This window comes from Stegodyphus dumicola, chromosome 1 (genome assembly GCF_044657685.1).
Source record: "Stegodyphus dumicola isolate Sdum_Otavi_A_Nest chromosome 1, ASM4465768v1".
NCBI lineage: Eukaryota > Metazoa > Arthropoda > Arachnida > Araneae > Eresidae > Stegodyphus > Stegodyphus dumicola.
In genome coordinates, this window is record NC_140768.1 from 66,794,291 (window position 1) to 66,813,298 (window position 19,008).

The 19,008-nt window shown below is 31.0% G+C and overlaps 1 protein-coding gene across 1 annotated transcript; it reads right to left on the reverse strand.

Annotated features, from left to right (window-relative positions):
- Positions 1-380: 380 nt before the first annotated feature.
- Positions 381-14,447, reverse strand: LOC118199382 (uncharacterized). The gene is made up of 4 exons (XM_035371232.2): positions 14,290-14,447; positions 6,873-7,086; positions 4,857-5,022; positions 381-615 (listed from the first exon to the last, which is right to left on the reverse strand). Exons 1-4 carry the CDS (start codon positions 14,372-14,374, stop codon positions 535-537), a joined length of 546 nt encoding a protein of 181 aa, XP_035227123.1. The 5' UTR covers positions 14,375-14,447; the 3' UTR covers positions 381-534.
- Positions 14,448-19,008: the final 4,561 nt, after the last annotated feature.

A 19,008-nucleotide genomic window follows, 5' to 3' on the forward strand; every position in this document is an offset into this window, starting at 1 on the left:
AAATGGTCCCCAACTTGTGTTTAAGAAGCTACAGAGTTTCTAGAAATAGCGAGTGAAATGCAAAACAGATGCTTTTGAAAACGAATGTCACTGCAAACGGCGTAATTACTCGAACTACGAATAGTGATTTCCTCTACGTTCGTTTAGAACAGCTCTCGTTTAAATTTACAAGATAGATTTGATAGAAGCACGTGTCGAGTAATTATTTCTGATCAATACTAAAAAAGACAATGAGCGTATAATCGAGAAATCTACGCACGAAAATTAGAAGATACCTGAGACTTGAAGATCTCTGGAAAACATGAATCTCATTCGTGAGTTTTATAGTTTGATTAATTTATGTATCTTTTGTGAGAAATGTTAAAAATCCACTCAGAAACTTTGAATTAAGTAGCTTTATTATAAATATTTAGTTACAAAAAACCATTTATTATAGCTTATGTATGTACATTCATAATTTTATTATATCATTTCTTCTGAGTAACATACACTCTAGCTTATTATAAATGGTATCACAATAGATTATTATAAAAATTACTTCAGTTCAGTCAGAATTCTATAACAAGCTTCCGTTTTGCGGTTAATAACTAATTCCAGTTCAGTTCGGTACCTTCCCTGTAAAATTAAATATAGAATACAAAGGGTTATAAGTGTCATACCGCATTTAACAAGAAAAGAGTATTTTTACTGCTTAGTAATCATTAAGACTATTGTTTGTTAGTCTTAATATCTTACTTCGATTATCACTTTGTACATGAAAAATACTAATTTATCAGAAAGTAGAACGCAAAATAATGTTTTATAAACTTACCTGTCATGTAATATTTTATATTTGCTTATGACAAGTAATGTGTAAAATCAATTGTCTTTCATGCATCCTCAAAATTAAAAAGAAATTCTTTAATTTGTGATCAATATAATTAAAATTTCCTCCAGACAAATTCCTTTCCATTTTAAAAAATGACTTGATTTTTACAAAAAACATTTAAAACGATTGTAAAAATATTTAATTATCAAGTAATTCATTTCAGAAAAATTGTTTCAAAAAATAAATTATTCAATTTTTAAAATCATGATGTTAATAAAATTATATTTATGAAAAAATATTTTAAAACATCTATTAGCTTTCCGTAAACAAACGAAATATATCTAAGTAATATATAAGTGAATTTGCAAGAATTCACTTTTGACATGCTTCAGTAGCACGTAATAGTATACATTATTTTTCTACATTTTCTATTTTATTCATATTTTTTTCTCTTTGTAAAATTTTAATTTTTCTTTTTTTTTATATGTAAAAATGCTTTTTTTACTTTCTTGTACGAATTAAAGGAACTATTGCAATCACGAAACATTCCAGGCACAATATTTCAACGAAAATATCCATTTTGACCTCTATCGAATGCAATTTAACGATGTTTTTGTGTGACATCTGTAGGTAAGGACAGAAGAAAGGACTCGTTTTCCCAAAACGAATTATAAAACTCTTTTAAAATGAATTCAGAAAATATTTTTTCGTTATATCTGTACGTACGTATGTATCTCGCATAACTCAAATACGAGTAGCTTCAGAGTATTGAAATGTTGTACATAGGACTGCTATAACATGTACTTGTGCTCCTCCCTTTTTGGTAGCAATCGACCGCACCAAAAGTATATATATATAAAACCCAATTACCCAATCTGTTACTCGGTTCAGTGAACTCAGATTTTTCATTCTTATATGTTGCTAAATTGTGCATTTTTTGCTTTAAAATGATTGAATGATGTTGTTCTTAACTTCCGGTTAAGCCTTTTATGAATTTAGTTAATCTGCATTCAATATTTATAAAATTATCAACAATTTAAAAGCTGTTTAAGTGCGGCTAAGCCTAATTGTTTTACCATAGCAGCCATATTTGTTTATATTTGAAACTTAGCAAAATAGGAAACTAATTCTTTCTGCGCCTTCAATGTCTTTTGCCGAGTGGAACCAAAACGAAACTTTTAGTTTTGTGCACCGAAAAATCTGCCTTCTTGCCTGCTGGCCGAATTGCCTGTTTTTGCGTAGAAACTGTAATTTTAATTGTAAAAATTGTTTAAACTGTATTTGGTTCTTTATGTTTTCCTATATCTTTCAATTTTTAATGAAACTATTTTGAGTTTTTAGGTATTTTTGCCTTTCCGCAATGTGAGAACTGAATTAATTGAATGAGAGATATATCTCTAATGAAATTCGAGGAAATAAGTTTAAATTAAATGTAGGACAAATGCGTTTAATTTAATATTACGCACAAGGAAGTCATGTGGTGTGCACATCAGCTTTTTTACTTAATGTTATGCTTGGAATAGTAAGCATAAATTTAATCATTTTTATTTAAGCTAACTATTAATTTGGTCGGTAAATATTGAATAGAAGTCAATATACATCCAGCGAATAATTTGGATATTTTGGGGGGCTATATTTTTGCTTGAAGCGTCGATCTGTATGTCCAAAAATGCGATATTTTATTATTCGGGAATTAAACTAATGAGATTATTAATTCCTATACTTGAGGTGACACATTCAAGTAATTTCACTTACTCAGAAACATGTTCTTTCTAGTAACATCATAATTTTCCTAACTAGTTCTCACGATATTTCTAAGATTGCTTGAATAATTTATAATGGGATATTGCATTACTTTTAAAATAACTTTAGATCATAAAAAGCATCCACATCTAACAACATTCCTTAGTTTAGCACAAAATTCCTTTTACATAATGAATGACTCCACAATGCACAGGAACAAAATTCCCACCAAAAACCAAGCCTTCAAGCTGTCCAAAACCACTAACACATTCTTAGACGTACGTTGACGCGTATTTTTAGATGTACTAGGATTAGAATCACGCATATTGTATATGTTCTGAAATTTTCCAGGTAAACTCATTACTTCGCCTTATATATATGGCAAACTACTCTGAAAGCTACTTATCCAACATATGGAAGTTTTGAGTAATCCTGGAAATCACTTCCATCGAAGACAAATCATTAGCTGTTATCATCACTTTTAAAGAAAAATTTATATGTTTTACAAAAAATGAGTATTTTACACCTAGCCCCTGAATATAAACTTGTATGATTGAACAATTATTCTATCTTCCTGAAAAGCATTCAACTCCGTGAGCATATTTAACATAATTGCTAAATATAGATTAAATACCAAACTGCTTCTATTAGGGTCAAATGCTTCTTCTTTTTCAGATACTATACTCAGTCTTTCGCACAGCTTTGTGTCAAAATAAACTATCTAAAGCATTATTCATTAACACTGAATATTAAGCTGCATTTACAAAGAAAATAACATTCTAATATGGTAACTTTGTTGAACAGAAGAAATTTTTGGAAGAGGGAATCAACGGCTAAAGCAGCTAACTCCTCTGATCAGCCACGCTTCGTCAACTTTGTGCGTTTGTTCTTTTATCAGCCACGCTTTACATAATGTATCACGTGTTTTCATGTACAAAACCGACAAATGATAGTACTTTTGTTCAAAAAGACGCCTTCATTTTTTAATATTTATTAATTTAAAGTGAATGTTATATTTGCCTCAAAGTAGATAAAAATCAAGTTTACTTACTTACACCACCAGCTGAGTTGCTATACCTCCTGTTATATGACTATCAACATTTGTACTCAATTGATGAAGCATTCTATTATCACTAAGCCTAGCCAAAAATCTCTATAGAATATTAAAATTTAATTAAAAGTTAAATAAATTTGTAGCTGAATTTATAAAGTTTCTTCGGAAGATAGGTATTTGTGACCTGCAGTTGTTAAAGAGACTCTGTCAGGACTTTGACTGTGCTGAATGATTGTTTTAAAATTAATTTAATTTTTTTATAAAATTAAGTTTAAAAGAATTTTTCAAAATGAGTTTAACATCTTAAAACTAAGTAGCTTTTTAACAATTCACCATTCCTTGTTTCATCAGTATATTCCCCATACCGAATAATGCAAGCAAATTATCATAATGCAACGGCAAAATTGTTAGGATTAAAAGTGATTAAATGTAATGACATATGTGTAGGGAATGTTTATGCTATCTAGTTGTTTTCATCCTGTCTGTCCTTAGCTTGTGGTGATTTATTTAATTTGACTAACAATTACTTTTTAGTTAAAGCAACTTTCCTTTCAATCTCGTTTTCACTCTACTGCCAGAATGCTAATGAGATAGCGCGCGTGTTTTCAAATTGAAGGAGAAAGAAGTACTGTTTCAGTGAAGATTTTAGAGTATGTTATGTTGAATGCTACGTTGTTATTTTGAATTACAAGAGATTGGATTCTGTGACGTTGAGTGCTTCTAGTCATTCGACTTTACGCCGGCTTCTACAAGTCAGAGCCTTTCTGGGCGTTAATTTACCCTGTAAGCTGTTAGGCTAATTTATTAACATTTTATTTTTAAGTTCAACATTACCTGTTTGTGTAAAGCGGGAAGACATGTGAACCCAATTGAGGCCATCTGTTCAACTACATGTTATTGAATAAAGAGTCGTTTGCACCCTTCTGAATTTCTGTTAAGACCTGAGAATAATTCCTCATACAGTCCTTTTAGAGCTCTTCCTTTTCAAGAAATGAATTACACTTGCTTGGATATTAAGTATTCTGATATTGTTCTTGAACATCGCTAATTAAAAAAGAAGCATAATGTACAAATAACTTCTAACCAGAATGCTAAGTGTGCCAAAACATTCCCAAAATTTTTGTGATTAAAAATTGCTTTTTTATTCGTTGAGGTACGTATGCTTAGCATACGCATTTAATTTTAACATTTTTAATGGAATAAGTTGTATGTTAATATGTTAACATAATAAAAAGGAATATTTTACTTTACCCTTGCTATATAACGACCAATAGCAGTTATGTCTGGAATTTCAACTTCTACGTTGTCACCACCATAATCTCCAGCCTTGACTGGGCATTTATATTCTACTCCTTCTGGATAAAATGGTTCAGCCTGGTCTCTGAACATTTTTAAGTAGTCACAAAGTCGAAGGGTGCTATATTGTAAATAAAGATCAATAGGAATTACGATTTAAAAGTACAAAACCTGCTGTTATTAAAACTGGTTTTTTTTATTAATATAATTTTATACGATAATGTCAAAAAGTTATGAATGTATTTATTCGAACTGAATACTTTCGCTATCTTTTTTAAGTAATTCAGTTGTTATATCATTAAACAATCTAACTTCTCTCTTCCAGATCATATAAGAGAAAATCTGGTTTTCTCATATACATATCACCAATAGTAGAAAGAAAATCGCTCTTTTTCACGGAAAGAAAAGAAAGGGACGCTTTTACGCACATTAAAATTCTTCTGGGCTAGAAAGATTCAACAGATAAATCGATTTCATTATTTTTATTTCTCAATTGTCATATAGTGTTTTAGCAAATTTCAATTTTATTTTAATTCCATCAAAATATTTTTAAAAGTTTCCAAATTTTTAAAGGAACCTAAGTAGAACATTCAGGATTTTGTTGTCCGGCCGCCCTGTTGGCATGGTGGTAGGGAAGCTGGTGGCTATACCATGAGCCCGACTTCGAATCTTGAAGAAGGCATGGAATCATGCCTCTAATGTATAGTGTCTTGGCAGGCGGGAGGCATTGAAAATACTGCTGATCCGAAAGTCATCTCGAAAGGTAAGTGGAAAGAGATGGCAGACCCTTGGATGCGTCTCACAGAGGATCTGTATCAAAACTGGATGGAGTTCCTCTTTCCTGGGGGATACTATTCGTTCGCTCGCTGTTGTGCACCTGGACAATATTTTCGATAATGAGACGGCTAAATGACCAATGAGACTGTCAATGTTTGGTGAAGTCTTAGCTAGCAGTTTCCGGCCGTTAGGGAAAAAATTCTTTTATGCCCAAATTTTTTTGTAAAATAAATACCCTCTAGGCAGTCAAAAATAAAATAGGAATTTTTTTAGTTTTCGATTTAAGATATAAATTTTGAATTTATAAATACTGCAGAATTAAAAATATTTCAAATTTTATCTTCTGAAGTACAAAATCATTTAATTCCTCATACCAACGTTAATGTCTCTTTGTATGAAAAATTGCATCAATTCCCCCCCCTAGGTTTATTCCCCTATATTGCTCGCAACACAAGAAACTACACCTAATGGTATTTTGGGACTCGCAACGTATTTTTAACTCTCCATCCTGCAATGACTCACAAAATTACTTGGATTTTCATTAAATTTAATTTTTAAGCTCTTATCTTCTCTGTTAATAAAATTCCTGTCAAAAAAATTAAAAATTAATAAACCTACTTTCGCTAACCATTGTTACTTCCTTAGCCATACGTTTAATATTTTTGTCAAAATTACAAAAACGCTTCCTTGTTTGAAGAATTTGAGCCCTCTCAAGCTTTCATCATATTAATAATATATCCTACTCATACTTTACATTAACGAATACAGTTTTATTTTTATTAAAAAAGGTAATCCATGCATTATGTAACTAGAACATAATCTATTTTGGAATTTTTAATAGTAAATTCCTTTTTATAGTGAAAACTGTATTCCGCAGTTTAAAATTTTTATTTTTCAGGCTCTTACTTTATTTCGTTAATTTAAAGAAGGAAAGGTTCTAAGAATTAAGTACGTTCTAACTCAGTTTGTAGAATTTTTGAAACATCCCTCGCATTTTCATTAGATGACCTCGAAAAATATAATATTTTTTATAACTAGCTCAATTTAAAGACTGAAGTTTGCTTAATTTTCATAATTAATTTGATATAGTTGCAAAAGTAAAGTTTGTGATATTTTACTACATCGATTACATGATATTTTACTACATCAATTAATAACTTTGTACCAGCTGGAAATGCACATTTATAAACATACCATGATCCAAACTTTCCGAAAAGGCAGGGGATGGGTACATCGATATCAACACCGAAAACTTTTCTCAGTTTATAATAGCGAGTCCTAAGTCTCGCATCTATCGGCACATCACGAAGAATCTTCAAATGTGAAGTGATGGTCATGTTCTTCCTCAAATCCACAGGATCTGGAGACACTTCGAACTGGGTCACTTCAGCGATACCATCCTTTTTGGCTGAAAAAGTACATTAAATGTTGAAAATTTTGTAAACAGTTTTTTTTTCTATTTTAGATTACATGGTGTTAAGAAAAGTAAATTATAGGCCCTTTCTCAAGAAAAGAATGACTATTTTCGTACATCTTAATAATTTTTCAGACTTGCATTTTTGTTTACTCATTGTTTAAAAATACTATTCTAAAAAAATGAAAGAAAAGAAAATTATTTATCTCCTTTAAATGTTATTTTTCCTATCGTAGTAAAACAGACAAATTGACTAGGTATTGTTTTTATTGGTTCTATTCCTGAAGAAATGCACTCTACATAAAATATATCTTACTTAGTAGAATGTATAAAACTATTGTGAGATTTGTTTGAATTCTAGTCCCCGAAGAATCGCCTACATCTGACGTTTTTTTATATAGAAACTTTTCTAACAAAAAATTCATTTTTTTGTTTAAGAGTTACATATATTTGGAAGGAAAACATCAAACCAATGGATAAACATGAAAAGAAAATTATAAATAAATCTTTTCGCCAAACTGCTACGGTTAGCGTTAGAAGTAGCCTTTCTCCTTAACACAGAAGTTTCTACCTCTTACGGTGTTTTACGTCTTTTATTTTTTTAATTAATTATTTTAAGTTTATAATCGTTCAAAATTATTAGCGGGTACTTTTTACAGCATTCTGGATGCTGATCTTCAGTTGAGTTAAGTTCTTTTAAGCTAAGTTTGATTTTTATTGTAGAGGGTTCGATAAATTTTACGCTTAAAGCAACATCATAAGGCAGCGTTTCTCAATCCGTGGTTTACGGACCACAAGTAGTCCTCGCAGATTGCCAAAATTAAAAAAATCTGATGTGTACACCACATGACTTCCTTGTACGGAATATTAAATTATACGCATTTTTTCTTGCATTTCATTTAAACTTAATGGATTGAATTAAATCTACTTCGTCGACAGCGCATAAACCACAATAGAATAAATGCACTCTTTAAAATTCACTATATTTGTTTAGCATAGCGACACTCTGGCACTAGGTTCACTTAATATTTCGTTCATATTATACCTCAAAATGCACAAAATATCATTGAAGAATTATCTAATCCTTATATCATTTGAAGAATTATCTAATCGTCGCCACATGTTCTGTTCAAATACTATAATAAAGCTAGAATGACATATAAAAGAAATTAAGCAAACAAAAAAAAAAAAAAAAAAAAAAGAAAGAAACAGTTTTTCACAGACGATTTAGTATTTCTCATTTAACTCATTCAGTTCTCCCTTCGCGACAAGGCAAAAATACGTAAAAACTCAAAATATCTGTATTAAAAATTACGAAGTAAATCATAAACACTTATTTCATCGAAAAAATTCCAGAAAGGATTAAGCATGATTTAATTCGCAATAATAAATGAATGCGTTATCTTTGTTGTTGCGAAGCTTAGTCTCTCTAGATTGGCAACAAATCTACTATTCTTCTCCTTCAAATGTAAATGTTATGGAAAATTCTTATGTATTTTCCGTGGGGGAATTGTTAAGGAAAATTCTTATGTATTTTTGTTGTATATAAGTAGTTCGTATTATTTTACTGTGCATAATGTATTCTTAGTTATTATATTATTTTATTGTGCTTAATGAATTTGTATTGAGCTTATTTTTAAATTAATGTATAATATTTAATATTGTTAAACTTTACGGCAAAACTCCCTTAAGTTTGGCTGAATAGTTGTTACAGTTAAAAGGGCGCGGTTGTATTTCCGTTTCTCACGCGTAGGCGTCTTTGGAGGTTAGAGGTCACTGTCCAGCTGCATTTTCCCCTTTTTTCGCGGGGGTTGAAAACACGTGTTTTTCTCGTCCAGAGGCGAATAGTTCTAAGGGGCGGCGATTTTTTGACAGAGTATTAGGTTGGAAACATTCTTCTGTTGCGTGGGAAAGAAAGGGTCTGTCTTCTTGTAGAAAGTTCTGAATTTCTGAGAATTTCAGTGGCGATTTATGACCTTTCTTTTAATTGGCGAAAGGGAGTCCTAGTTTTCGTAAGATTGGCTAAATTTTTTAATTTTAGTGTTGTTTGAACCAATAGTAATTTTGAGGCGTTTCTTGGTGTGGGTAAACCGAGGTTTCTTAAGCCGTTGCACGGAAGGCAGGGAATCTTTTTTTTGGACTTGAAAAAAAAAAAGCGATTTTTAGAGAAGACTTTGAAGAGGTTTTTTGGAGCCTTAGGGGTTTGCTACTTTGACGGCGGCCCCTACGGGGTCGGCCGCAATCAGTGAGGTGCTGAGATGGTCCGGAGGAAAAACGCGGCGGTTCTGCCGTGGTCGACCGCGGTATACAGTTAAGTTTTTATCTCCGAGAATTCTGGGTACGGAGGGTGACGGCGGCAATTCTTGCGGCCTATTATTTTCAATTTCGACGCTGAGATCTCTTTTTCCCATTTGTGGAACAGTCTGAACTGCTCGTTCGTGCTGGAGTATCTATTTTGCTTTAGAAAAGGTGGAAATATGGAAAGTCGTCATCGCCTGAGGTCTGCTTTGGTCTTTTGTCTCCAGTTTCGACCTCTTTCTCTTATCTTCAGTGGAACTTCGAAAACGGGAAGATGATTGAGTGAAAGTGCTGCTTAACGGAGGAATTTGAAAACTTTAAACTGGAACAATGAAAAGGCTCCGGTTCCGGAAAACAACGATGAAGATTTGGATGTTATTGTTTCGGGATTTGTAATTTAGATCGGGGCAGCTCCCTGAGTCAAATTGAAAACTATGAACTATGAAAAGGCTCCGGTTCCGGAAAACAACGATGAAGATTTAGTAGTTATTGTTACGGTGTTTTGAAATTGGATCAATGGATTTGGGCAGCTCCCTGATTCTCTCAAAGGTGGTACGCCGATTTCGTGAGTGACTTTTTATTTTGATACATAATCTTTTTAAATTTGGGAATGTTTAATACTAAAGAAAGAGTTGACATGTTAAGTAGATAAAAATTGAATAATTAATTTTTTAAATGAGTTTAATATTCTTGAGTTCCTGCTTAAAATGATTAAGAACTGTGACGTGTTTCCCTATGATTTTTGAGTTAATGAAATAATGTTTAAATTGAGATTGTTATGAAAAGAAAAAAACTATGAGGACTTTAAAAGATTTTGTAGGGGTAGTCTGGCCAGCTATCTTAAGTTATAATGTGTGGGAATTTTCAATAAATGTGTTTATTATCTTTAATATTGTATGTTTTTTTGTGTGTATTAATTGTGGTCTACTGTAGGTCACCCATGTGATCCTAACGGAAACATGGTTTTTTTCAACCGAACCTGGGTAATTATATTGCTGTAGTAGAAAATAAGTTTTAGTGTTGGTGACTATACGATCGGTTTGCTGAATTTATTTTGATTTTGTTGAGTAAACTTCTTAATTGTGAGATTGTATCTTTCCCCGGTGTTTTGAAGAGTTCTGTTTGGTATTTGAAATGTTAAAGTTTTAAGGCTATCTCTAGATTTTGGTATTCAAATTTATGTGTTTTCAGGTTGGAGATATAAATTAGTTTTGATTTAGTGAGAGATAGCCTGTTAAAGATTTTGTTGTGGATGTGCATAATTAATCGTGATTCTACCAAAACACCAGGGAGGATATCTTTCTTGGATGTCTTTTAGATTTAAAAGTTGTGATTACTGAGTACAGTGTTTAGCACAAAGTTTAGTAGTTTGTTTTGTATTTTTTTGTCACGGTACCAAAAAGAAGTTAATTTATTTTAAAGTTTAATTTAACTTTTTCCTACATAACATAAATAAATATGTCCGCCATGTTATTTAAAACTTAGCCGCACTTAAACAGCCCTAAAATTGCTGATAATTGTAGAAATATTGCTTCCAGATTTACGAAAGGCATAGAAACCTTAACCGGAAGATAAAAACAACATAATACAATCATTTTTAAAGCAAAAAAATGTACAATTTACAAACATAGTATAAGAGTAAAGAAACTGAGATCCCTGAGCCGGGTAACAGAGTGGATATATATATAAATATATTTATATACGTTTGGTGCGGCCGATTGCAACCAAAATACGAGGTGCACATCTACATGTTATAGCAGTCCTATGTACTAAATTTCAACGTTCTGAGGCTACTCGTTTTTGAGTTATGCGAGATACGTACGTACGTACGTACATACATACGTTCGTACAGACGGCAAGAAAAATTCTCTGCAGAATTCAATTTAAAGCAGCTTTATAATTTTTTTGGAGGAAAAGAGTCTTTTATTCTGTTTTTACGTACATATGTCACGCAACAGCATTGTTAAATTGCATTCGATAGCGGTCAAAATGAATATTTTCGTTGAAATATGCTGCCTGAAACTTTTCGCGATTACAATACTTCCTTTTTACATGGTACAAGGAAGTAAAAAATTAAAATGAACTGCTTACATCAATCACACTATGGTTTCAAATACTCAGAGACTGGAAATTTCACATGGTAATTGGTTATCTTGTTTTCTCCCAAAACTTACTTTTTATGAAATTTATTACTAATTTCCTCTCCTACGACGTCTCACTCTAGTCTTAGCAACAAAATAGATATACTAACCATTGTCTAGACTAGGGATTCCCAAATATTTTCTTGCAACAGTGCCTTTTATAAGAAAGGTTTTATTCATCGCCCTCCCTTACATTTTTCTCCATGATATACGGCACACTACATAATCAAAATACAACTAACTGAACATAAATGGATAAGAATATGAATAACGTTTTTGGAAAAAAATGATATATCGGATTAATGTTTTATTAGTTTTTGTATCATTATCAGTTTTAATTTTACAGGTATAAACAGTTTTTCAGAAATAAAATCAAAGATTTTACTGCGCAAAAGTTCTATTTTAATTAATGTGATGGTTTCGCGGGATATATTGATGCATTTTTTTTAACATTTGGTACAAATATTGCTAGGCACAATTCCTTAATTCTCTTATTCAAAAATATTTAACCTATTTCTTGTTTTCTATAATAAATCACTGCCTTGTGTAAAGCTTTGCACTGCATATTGTACTTATTGCACAAAATCTTATATATTTAAAGAATTCGATTGATTTTTAAAATGTATTTAATATTTTTTGCATATTTTTCCCTTGTTATTATTTTTTCCTAACTACATGATATGGATTTATATCAAAAATTAATTATTAGTTTATTAACAGTTTGTTTTTATAATAAATGGAATCTTGATTATGCTGATCAATTTCCAATGTAGATTCGGTTATCGATCTTCAGTCAACCCCTTGGTCGTCTTTGATCCCCATTAAAAGTCCTTCGACTCTCAGCAGGCAATACATACCCCACTGGAACACCCTGATCTAGATAATTCATATTTTATGAAAGGTTGATTTGCGGTTTGCGCTTTACAGACATTCTGTACGTATAGGAATTACATAAAGCATGTTGAATGCTAGTTTAGAAAGCCCTTAGGAATAGTTCCCTTCTCTCAATTTCCTTTTTTTCCTCGCTTTGTCTTATTATTCTAAGTAATTCCACATTTATTTCCAAATAACTTATCAATTAATTATTCATCGAAATTACTCTCAAAATAGTTCAAGAAAAGTTTTACCCAGTGTTAAAGTAAAAGATGATTTAATCGTAAGCTACGTGCATTACGGTAACACTGTGTCTCAGTTTTCATTACTTACTTTTTATAAGCTATTCTAAAAGAGGAAGAGAAAATGTTATTTATTCAACTTATTGCACTGATGAATGGCACTCAGTTTCTCGTTCGTTAAAGTATGCTTCAAAAAACCTACAACAATGAAATGCTAAATATGTTTACATCAAAATACAGCCCTTAGCAACCAGAAAACATTCACTAAATCAAAGTCAAATTTTTCAAAAAATATAGAAAACTAATTATTTAAGGATCTTTAAATAACACGACAAAAAGGGAACTACCATTCCTCTAATGATTTTTCTTTAAAATTCTACGTCCAAAGTTCCAAATGTGGACTTCAGATTCCACCAGTTTATTCGGGGAGAGATATGCGCTCATTCATCATGTTCGCCTGATCAATAGTGACAAAGAGAAAACTTGAGCAGCAAGATCTTCCTCGTTATCAAGTATAGAAAATCCTCCATGAAAGTAATACTTCCCTTAGGCATATATGTATATTTCTTTGTCCCAGTTGCCCTGCATTTATTGATTGTGCAATGACTGAAGTCGCGCTGAGAAATATGTTAAGTTAAATTATCTGGTGAAGATCCATGTATAAAGTCAGATTTTTCGAAATATATAAAAACAGCTTTTATAGTATTATTGATTTTTTGTTTGAATACTTTACATTGAATGCATTTGTATATCCTTTTTTTTTATATTTTACAATGAATAGGAAGAATATAGTATGTAAAATGATATTTTCCTTAAGATGGTTTTCAGGAAACATTCTAGATGTTTTAACGAAATCTTGGAAGCATTACTTAAAAGTTACTATATCAACTTATTTTTAAACCGCAAACTTGTGACCTTAATTAAAAATTCTCAGTTTTAAATTCTTTACGATCACAATTATATCCTTTGGATGATTAGAAATTAGCTGACAAAAGTTTATCTATCATGAAAAAGGTGTTCTGTGGAAAATCAGTTGTTTAATGTCGATTACATTTTGGTTTTTATTTCTGCTAAAATTAAAAAATTAATCTATTTCGAATTTATAAATTCATAATTTATTACAAATAAATTATTACTAATTTCACTATTTTAAACATATTTAAGAAAATAACTTTGATTAATGTATCTATATGGTTTTCACCCACAAACAACGTCGGTGCGAGCCAGTTTTTCTAATAAAGTTCTTCACGAAGACATCCCTTCGTTTAGACTTATATTCCTTGAGTGCTTTGCAGTAATGTAGCTAAAGTTATTTCTAGTATTATAAAATAATTTTAACTGGCTGCTACTGAAATCTGAAAACATTTTTTGAAAGAAAAAGTATCTTATTTGAATTTTACATTAGCTTTAATGTCTTTTTCGCAGTTATATAACAAGTTTTAATCCAGGTAGCTTGAATCATGCACCTTGATTACGCAATTAAGGTTCATTATCTTGGAAGTGAAAATATATAAATATATAAACATTGAATATGAAATCGATAAAAATTAAACAAGCCTCATTTTTTTAATATAAAAAGTAATACTGCATTAAAACCGCAGGAATATTTTCATCATTCGTAATATTAAGAAAAATTAACTTACTGCAGTCTGTGAATTCGAAAAATTTCGCATCTGCAAGACACCAAAGGGTGAATATAGCGAAAGAGTAGAATAGTAAAACCTTCATGGCTGAAGCATCAACGACTCACTGTGGAATTCAATGAAGTACTGCGACAAAATCCTTGCATAACAAATAGGTAGAGCAAATCGCAAGGGAATAAAAGCACATGCTGCTGAATTATCAGATCTGCAACACATTGTAAAAGCTCGGATTTTCCCCTCGTTGACACCTGTGTGCTAAATCTCTTTCTTAAAAATTTATTCTCAGTTGAAGTAAGATCTGAAATTGATATTAAAAGAGGATTCTCCATAATGTACAACACATAACATAATCATAATACAAATAATTTGTACATATTTAACTTAAAGATAAATAAAAGATAAAAAGACGGAAACGTCAATGACGTTGGTTCGGTAACAACTATTATTTTGTGATATTTCTCTCAGATGACTTTTAAATTCCACAAGCTTAGGGCATTCCTGTGTTTTAAATAAATAAGACTTGTTCTACAACATCCCCTTTCATTGCAATCAACTCTTCTTGCATCATAATATCAATATCAGATATATCGCACTACAACGGTTTTATGAGCCATGCCGCCACATTCAAATATTCAGTGTCTTGAAAGCGAATATTAAAATCTTCTTTTAAATTTTGCAAGTGGCCCACTAAATTTTGTGAGAAAATACAATTCTTTTCAATAATGGGCAATCACATTAATTTATTAAAATAGTGGAATTCTTTTTGACAGTGTCGATATAAACAAGTCAATTTTAAAATGAAAGATAATCATGATATAGCTTTCTATTAATAAATAAGTAATTAATACTTAATTATTATCAATAATATTTAATGAATATCAATTATAATTATTATATTATATCACTTATATATAAATATCATTTTAATTAATCGTTTGGTAATCAATTGCATTCTGAATATGCGTGTGAGTTGGCGGTGCATATTCGGCTATCGACCCCTTGATAGTCATTGACACCTTTAAAATATCATCGACCTCCAGGAGGTCTGTACCTACCCCTTTGGAAATCCCTGACTTCCAGGAATAAAATATTAAAAGAGAAAGGCGTAAAAGAAAATACATCATAAAAAATAGATGTAAATGTTATTGCATTTATCGAAGACTTTTTCGCGTGTTTGCAATACATTTCTTCTGCTTGTCAATACTACATCTTATATTATGCACAACCCTGTAGTTGTGATACATATCACTAATACTAGATATCAGAAATGGAAAAAACAAATTTTGGAAAAAGATAATTTTTCTGTACATGTGCAAGGATTCACGTACTCATAGCAAAATAGCGGAAATAATATATTTTCTTTATCACTAAAATTAAATACAATAGACACGATATTTTTATGAATAACCTCTTTACTGAGGAATAAACAGAAATAAAAATATTTACTTTATACTGTGATAATCACTCTGAGTTCAATCAGTTCAATAAAAAATATAATCATGTAAATGAATCAGTTCAACATTAATTCAACTTTTTCTTGAAATGTCGCAGTTCTTGTCTGAGTCTTGGTAACAATTTTACAGCATAACTGGTAGTATTCTTTCGTATGAGATCGAAAGCGCATTGTTGAGAGGTGAAAGCATTGCGGCTATAACATTTCAGGAAAAAGAAAGTAAGAAGAAAACATCATAGTTCTAAAACATCATGGTATAAAACATCGTAGAAAATGTCGTGGTAAATGGCTATAACACACCAGACGTATTTCCAGACATTCCATATTTTAAAGGGTTGTTAGCATAATGATTTGAGAGAGCAAGAAGGAGGGAAGAATATTTATACCTCTATATTGAATATTTTTAACTTAATTTGTAAGGTTTATACTAAGTTTTTAACAGTTAATGTTTAGTTTAAACCACTTTCCTATCGCTTCTTAATTTCAGCATACAGTTTTCTGCCAGAACGTACTTTTACAAACGCGGTTAAGTGTAAATGAAAGAAGAACAAGTATTTAGAGTTGAAGTTCTGCTGACTTCGTTAGAGAGCCAGAGATTCTGAGCAGCGCGCGTTCGCCGTATATATATATACGGCTAAGAATATATTTTGTGATATTTGTAAGAACGTATATATACGTGCATATTAAAATATGTCAAAGAAATTAAGGCAATATATCAGAAGTACACAAATCCAGGTATGTAATACCAGGAGAGTTTTTACATTAAAATAAAAAAATAATATGTTCTCATAGTAGGTTTTGGGAAATTTATGCTTTCTTAGCGAAAACCCTAGTCGCTCAGAGGGTATACATGTGAACTCGGGGTCTAGGGGATTTCTATGCTGATGACACACATCTTTAGGTGAATAAATTACTTTATTTAGATATTGATGGAGATACATTAATGACTATTTAAAAAACGGAAAAAAAAGAGTGATGATTGCAAGGTTACATCTTTGTTGATACATCAGTCTTAGGCGGAAGCACTGTAGAGACATTAGGATATTTTGGAAGCGAGAGAGATGAAAAATTAACAGCGCCGGGAGTCGAATCACGGACCTCTGGAATACCGGTCCAACGTGCAGAAACACTACACCACGAAAGCACGCTTGGAAGGTGGGAGAAATACCTTATAGCACCTCCTCCTTATTTACCATCGTCCATCTTATCGTGCATACCGTTAGTCGTGTTGAGTTGTCGCACTCCTGCTACTCACATACATTATACTTTAATGTATTAAATGTATTTAAATTTATTTTATTAAATATTAAGTATAATTGTTTAATCAATCTCCTTTGGTAAACTGTACTAGTTGTTTTTCATTATAATCTGTATGTAAAAATAATTTAGAAAAAGAAAGATGAGTAACAACATAACATAACCTATACTAAAATAGTTTAATTAACTATCAAATTGTAATTTTTTTTTCCTTTCACTCTTTGTTAGTCTGTTATTCTTTTAGTAAAATTTAAGTTTTGTTTTATTTAAGGTTTGTTTGCTTTGTTAAAGAGTTATTAACAACTTCATGCACAAAACTGTTAGTCCGAAAACAAATATATGCGATGCTGTCATCTTGTCATAGTTTATATGTGCTTTATTATTTATCACGGAGTCTTAGAAATGTGATTCTTTCTTTTTGCTTTCTTTTCTTCTAGAATGTTTTGTACGAAGATGATTTCTCCGTGCCTTATTTATCCGTGACATTTTCGTCCATGATGTTTTTGGTGGACTCCAGTACATTACTCTAAATACGATAAGAAATAGCCAAAAATCGCAATAAATTGCCTTTTTTTTCCCACGCGGCGGAGAGAAGAAGTGTTTCATTGCTTAATTAGTTTGATGAACTCTTCACTCGAAGGCGTTCGATGTTCTATTATGGCGTAACGGCATTTTAGACGAACACTTCGCTCAGACAGATCTTAAAAACATCATAAGGTTTTAATCAGCATCAGCTACTCAGTGAATAAACAGACAGTTCAAATACTTTAGCTCTACGCAATTCTAGCAACAAGATTAAGGAGCGATTTTATGAAATTAATACAATGAATACTAAACTTATTTTCATTACAGATGCGATGTAATAAGCATTTGGAGTTTGCTTAGCATTCTCTGCCTCCAAGTAGCACCTTCAGAATTGTAGCAATGGATTTTAACAGTAAAGTAAATCTCAGAATTGCAATTCCTAAGTATTTTTTCTCTTAATTATTTAATTCACTGAATTTTACTTTTGCACCACTTCTGACTTTTTACAAGATTCAAGTGGCTCACTTTTGAAACTCTTTGCACCACCCAGACGTTATGTTAAGTTCGCAAGAGTTTTCTCTGTAATTCCTTGATATGTTTTAAATTTTTCAACAGACTTGTGTATATTTTATAACACTAAATAATAAAATTGATTATTATTTACGTATATAAAGCGCTAATAGCACAACCTAACTTCTAAGTTGTTTTTAGTAACGTAGTTTTCTATCTTCTTTTCTAAATTGCCACAAATTTCCAGTGTATTTAAACTAAAATGAAATCTTCAAATAAGAGGAGCCGAGGGTCTCAAATCCAACTTCTTTAATGGTTCAAAGCTTAAATTTTCATGATTTTCCTTCTCAGAACATATTTATAGGTATTCTTTTATTCAATTAATAAATACAGTTAATTTTTGTATAAAAAATTGCAGATATATTTCAGTTCAGCATTCAACCATAATGAGCAAATTCGAACAAGTTTGAGATAGACTAGTCACAACAGCAATTTCGGTCTTCACTTTAAATAGATTAAAGATATCTTAGCTTATTGCATAACTAGTTTAATTTTATTCTGCACTTTTATCGTATTTTTTCTAACTTTTCAATATTTTTTTGTCTTCTAGTTACATAAAGCTTTACATGTCTCCGCGAAGAAAAATTTTCTTTTTCATCCATGAGAATTTTTCAAATTCCAAATTTTTTAAGAAACACTAGAATAAATTTGGGTTTTTAATCATAATGCATGATAACACATATATTTTAGATAAACAAAATAAACATTTATTCCTATTTTTACATTATACCTATAAAAGAAACATTTTTCTATGTTTAACAAAAAATATCATACTTAAAACTAATTTAATGAAATAAATTATATAGAAGGTTAAAACTTTTTAGTTTTCAGTGACTTCAATGTGTTTGAATGGCTTGATTTATTTAATTATGGCAAAGCACCCTAGGATTGTCAGTCTAAGAGGAGGAATGCCA

Excerpts from the sequence above, each read along its gene's own strand:
- LOC118199382 (XM_035371232.2), bottom strand. The coding sequence starts at position 14,374 with ATGAAGGTTTTACTATTCTACTCTTTCGCTATATTCACCCTTTGGTGT. Across the intron at positions 7,087-14,289 it reads TTTCGAATTCACAGACTGCA|CCAAAAAGGATGGTATCGCT; the intron begins GTAAGTTAATTT and ends GTACTTTTTCAG. Across the intron at positions 5,023-6,872 it reads TTCGGAAAGTTTGGATCATG|CACCCTTCGACTTTGTGACT; the intron begins GTATGTTTATAA and ends TTTACAATATAG.